This window comes from Phalangium opilio, unplaced genomic scaffold, assembly GCF_054372755.1.
Source record: "Phalangium opilio isolate 3A_F unplaced genomic scaffold, DU_Popi_V2 ptg000037l_1, whole genome shotgun sequence".
Taxonomy (NCBI): domain Eukaryota; kingdom Metazoa; phylum Arthropoda; class Arachnida; order Opiliones; family Phalangiidae; genus Phalangium; species Phalangium opilio.
Window position 1 is genome coordinate 7,405,594 of NW_028324160.1, and position 5,358 is coordinate 7,410,951.

General features: G+C 35.1%; 1 protein-coding gene across 1 annotated transcript; it reads left to right on the forward strand.

Annotated features, from left to right (window-relative positions):
- The first annotated feature begins 2,764 nt into the window (after positions 1 to 2,764).
- Positions 2,765 to 4,093, forward strand: LOC149684085 (uncharacterized). The gene has a single exon (XM_089871307.1). The coding sequence runs from the start codon at positions 2,765 to 2,767 to the stop codon at positions 4,091 to 4,093; it is 1,329 nt and encodes a 442-aa protein (XP_089727433.1).
- Positions 4,094 to 5,358: the final 1,265 nt, after the last annotated feature.

Genomic DNA, 5,358 nt, shown 5'->3' on the forward strand with positions numbered 1-5,358 from the left:
AATCTTAACCATAAAATCAAGAAATCCTGAAATCTTAACCATAAAATGAAGAAGTACCAAAATCTGATTAAAAATCTGAAAATCTCGATCAAAATCTGGAAATTTCATAAAAAATCTGAAAATCTCGATCAAAATCCGGAAATCTCCTGCACAATACCGAAATCTTACTCAAAATCTTCATAAAATTTCTAAATCTCATTAAAAATCTAAAAAATTATTTAATCTAGTAAAGGATTTCTGAAATAACAGTCCAAATCTCAAAATACCATACACTAAAATGCCAGCGTTGCACCCCTCGGACCAACTGTATATTGTATACGTTTTGCAATCTGACAACGGCAGATGAAGTAAAGCAAGTAAAAACAGGCATGACATGCGACAGAAGTCTTTATCATGCCAGTATATAAGAATAAAAACTCATACTTGATGAATGATATCTGGACCAGTAAATTCTTCTAACGTTGCGTCACTCTTCAGGCATTCCAAAAATGAAGCATAGCTGTTGTCCATAACTTTAATTTTTTTTCGTCTTTGCCCAAAGCACAGTAACAAGACGATACTTTTGTCTTCCATTTCAACTTAATAAAGGGGACTGTAATATTTTCCGAATTCCGATAAATTATTTTTGGTACAATCTGGAAAAATTAACACCGCGCGTACCGTACGACTAACGACAATAAGGGGATTGTCCGGTCAGGATGGTAGGATGTAAATGATTTTCAATTCTCTGTTCTCTCTTCCCTCACGATTCGATACAGGAATGGGTTTGGCTGGGCCGGGGGAGATCTAATCCTTTAGTCAAACAACCCAATAACATGGAAAAATTCCAAGAAATTCACTTCACTGCTAAAGGTGACCTAAGGCGAATTTCTGACCCCTCTTAGGGTTATATTCCTTACAGTAACTCACCCCCATCTCAGTTTTTTTTGTCACCTTTGAGTTTCGTGTTGAAGGTCAGAAATCCGCGGGGAGGGAAGGCACTGCCATCCAGTCGACGGTCCAACCAACTCCATTAAAGAGAGGATGAAGAGGAAAATGAATTTTTTTATCGATTCTTTTACTATCTGCATTTCTGCTAGTGAAAGAAACAAGACTAAATTCCTATATATTTTAAAATCAAAATAAGTTATGACATTGTTGATAGTAGTGCGATCAGTCAAGTATCGCGCAATTTAGGGTGAGATATACGTGGTGCTTGCCCATGAAATATTATAAAGGGTGAGACAAGGCGTTGCGTGATTGGTCTGATAATTTATGCAAAATATGGGAAAAAATTTAAACTAATTTCGATTTTAAAAATCATTGGGATATATTTTTTGCAGGTATATATAGAGAGGACCTGGACTTAGTTGAGAAATGTATAAAGAAATATTATTTTGTTTTCTTTTCACCGTCCCTTTAACCATCTCTATTTTATTGAAGATTTTCTGATCTTATCTTTACTTTCAAAAGAATATTTCGAAGTTTCCTAACATTTGGTAAAAGATTGTAGGGACTTTCGTTACTATCCTAGTAGTGAGAATATTAACGTTCGTAATTTAGATCAAAATTAGCAAGGAAAACGATGGCGAGTTCTGGTTTGTATAGCTGTGTAAGGTGCACCTTTTATTCAAAGAAATTTGGGACGCTTTTAACTCACATGCAAAATAAGCATTCACACGATCCAAATTTTAACGTTGTTTGTGGCCTTGAAAATTGCGGAAGGGCTTTTAATAAAATAAAATCATATCATCGACACGTGAGACATAAACATTACGGATTTCTAAATGACACAACTGGAGAAATAGACGATCCATCTGGTTTTGTGCAACAGGATCAAAATTACACGAATATAGAAAATGTTGAGGACCCACAAATTGACGACCCTGAGCTGGGCCCAAGGGATGAACGCCAATTAAAACCGCCTGAAGTTCGTGAAACTCTATTAAAAATTATTCTGAAATACCGCGAAGCGCACCATTTGCCTCGGACTGTTGTGGAAGCATTAACGAATGATATATTAATTTTTTGTGAACACCTATTAACAATGAATAAGGAGAATGTGTTGAGTGTCATTCGTTCAAAAAACATTAGTATTGAAGAACGTGAATTGTTTTCAAAAAATACAGAAGTTCAAAGCGCTTTTGAAAGCTTAAATTCGAATTATAACATTAACGCAGTGATTAAGTCTGACTATGGATTAATAGAACCAATACAATACACATTTACGGAATCATTGAACAAGGAAGAAAAAAGCTATTTTCACTATGTTCCTATAATTAAAGTTTTTCAGTAACTTTACTCCTTCGATGAACAAGCGGGTAAACATGAAGATTTCATTATGATTCCACATGAAGGTATCGGTCATTTTCTTCAAGGAGACATTGCAAAAAAAATTATTGTACAAAACACAAGCTTTAATCAAAACCCGCTTCAGCTTCAAATTTATCTCGACGAATTCGACATAGTGAATCCGCTTTGCTCAAAACGCGGCAAACACAAAATTTTGAGCTGTTATTTTTCAGTCTTCAACTTGAAGCCAAAATATAGATCAAAACTAAGCGATATACATACTATTTTTGGCGAACTCGAAGGACGTTGACGTTTTTGGCTGGCACGAAGTGCTCGCACCCCTTATTTTTGATCTAAATGTAATGTCAAGGGAAGGCATAACAATTGAAGATCGGGCCATTCTTTTTACAGCCACTGTTGCTATTTTTTCGGGGGACAACCTTGGACTCCATAAACTTGGCGGATTTAATGCCTCCTTTAGTTCGGGAAAAATATGCAGATTTTGCATTATTTTAAGGAAAACATTTCGACTAAAATCAAAGAAAATGAACTACAATTAAGAACGTTAGATCGCCATCTATACCATCAGCAAAGTATTGCTAGATTTCCGAGTGAAAAATCTATTTATGGAGTAAGATTTGAAAGTCCTTTGATGAACATCTCTGGTTTTGACCTTACACAAAATTCACCACCAGATCCTATGTACGATTTAAAAGAAGGTGTTATCCCAAACATTTTAAAGCAAATATTGAATCATATGTTTCTCAACACTAATTTGAATCTTGATGTTCTCAATGGCATCATAAAATCTTTCCGATTTGGGAAAAGTGAAACTAGTAGAACCGAAACCCAAATTCGAGCGGCAATAATGGGTGAAGGGCGTTTAAAAGGTTCCGCAAGCGAGATATTTCGACTGCAACCTTTCCTCTGTTTTGAGTATTTGCCAGGGGACAATGACCTTAAATGGGATGTTTATATTCAACTTAGAGAAATTGTTGACTACATATATGCAAATCATTTACATAAATCCTTCTTCCCTAAACTTCAAAATATGATAGAACTATTTTTAGATTCAGTTTTTCGGGTGTTCGGTAGTGAAATTATGACTCCCAAATTTCACTATTTAATACACTATCCGAAAGCTTTTATTAATAATGGGCCTCTAAAAACCCTATCTTGCCTTCGTTTCGAGGCTAAGCACAGATATTTCAAAAAAATTGCAAAAGTTTCGAATAATTGCAAAAATCTTACTAAAACATTGGCCCATCGACACCAGTACTTACAGTGTTATAACATGATAGATGAACAGCCCTACGGTGTACAAACTACAACAGCGGGGAAATTTATCTGCAAAGATGCCTTGCCCGACAACTTAAAGCCACTCCTCTCTGAAGATTTTCCAGAAAACGTTTACTCATCTACAAATGCAATTTTTTATAATGTACATTATATAAAAGATTGCTTGATCATTTTCGAAACTGAAAGGAATGAAATTAAATTTTTCTTGAAAATTAAATTCATATTCCATATACATATGCCACTAATCATTGTTGGTACAATATTCGCAGTTGAAAGTTTTTCTAAGCACTTGCACGCTTATTCTGTTATTGAACAGAACCAAAATTGGGTACTTCTTAAAGCAGGAAATGAAAGACAACACGATATGTTAGATATGAATTGCCAATTTATTTTTGTAAAACAAATGTTTATTTTTGTAAAACAAATGTTTCTCTATGTCACCACACCTTCCATGAAGAGTTTCTTGATAATACTATTCGCCTTGACGTTGCCCACACAAACCTTAATATTAGTGCAACATTAGTTAATTATTACATATTAGCACAAGTGACACCTTATAAAATACAGGAGGTTTCAAAAAGTATGGTAGAACCGAAGTACAGTGGACGGTTTTGAGTCGAAAATGTTCCAAGACATTTTGAACTAAGGACCAACGTTGTCAAGTTACGATTTGAGTGTTTTATGGATTTCCCCTTAATTAAATTAGCATCGTCTTTCAGTTCCTTTCTTAAATTTATGGGGTCATCCGTAAAACATTCCAATCATAACTTGTTTAGGGTGTGGCCCTTAGGACAAAATGTCACAGTACATTTTCGACTCAAAATCACTCGTAGAACTCACTGTTCTCCTATCCTGCCACCATTTTTTTAATACCCGGTATTTTCTTACTTTTATCATATTTTGCCCATGTTTTCGATGAATTTGCAGAGAGTATGACTGTATTATTCACTTCTTGAACAAAGGCCCTTAATGAGAGTTTCGGGAAAAACATTCCACCCCGATCCTGCTGTTTCAATTCCGTTGGTAATTGGGCTTTTTTTCTTTATCACTTAGTGAAACTTTAAAGCACAACCTGTACACTTTCCTCTATAGCAATATAGTCCTTAGAGTCAAACATTTAGAAACTTTCCACATCTCCCCAATTGTTCCCCCGCCCAGTCTCAGAATTCCACTCAATGTTTCTTCCTTGAAGTTCGATGGGCTGACTACAATTTCTCTAGGCTTTTGAGATTGCACATTTAATTCAGATTCATTCACTATCACAGATGAATTCAAATCATCATAATTCCCTATCAAAGTTGAATTTAAATCATCATCGCTCGTTTCACAGTTGTTAACATCAGTCTCAGGAGTGCAGTGAACATATCTAACGTTCTCAGTCATCATATTAGACCAAATGGCTAAAACCATACCAAATAAAGTGATAAACCGAAACGCACTTAACTATAAAGGCTGCACATATAAAAATTTAAAAGCTCCATCACATCTTTGGCTTCAGGATCATCCTCTTCACTCAAATCGAAAATGAACTCCGTTCTAATACCATTGCCCTTTTGGAGATAACTGAATACTTCACACTCGTCCATTGCAAAAAGTTGAAACTTTTCCAAATAAAATCTAAACTTTTCTGATTGTATAATATGCTTGTGATAATTAAATCTCTTTTTGTTTGACGTAATATGTAATTCTTTATTACTATCACAACTAATACTGTCTAGAACTTTCTGAAAATCCATTGCACTCCGTGGGCCTAGGACCCTACTCTAATTTGATCGGAATTTTCTAGCA

Bases quoted from the DNA above. Each gene is read 5' to 3' on its own strand.
- LOC149684085 (XM_089871307.1), top strand. From the start codon at position 2,765: ATGCAGATTTTGCATTATTTTAAGGAAAACATTTCGACTAAAATCAAA.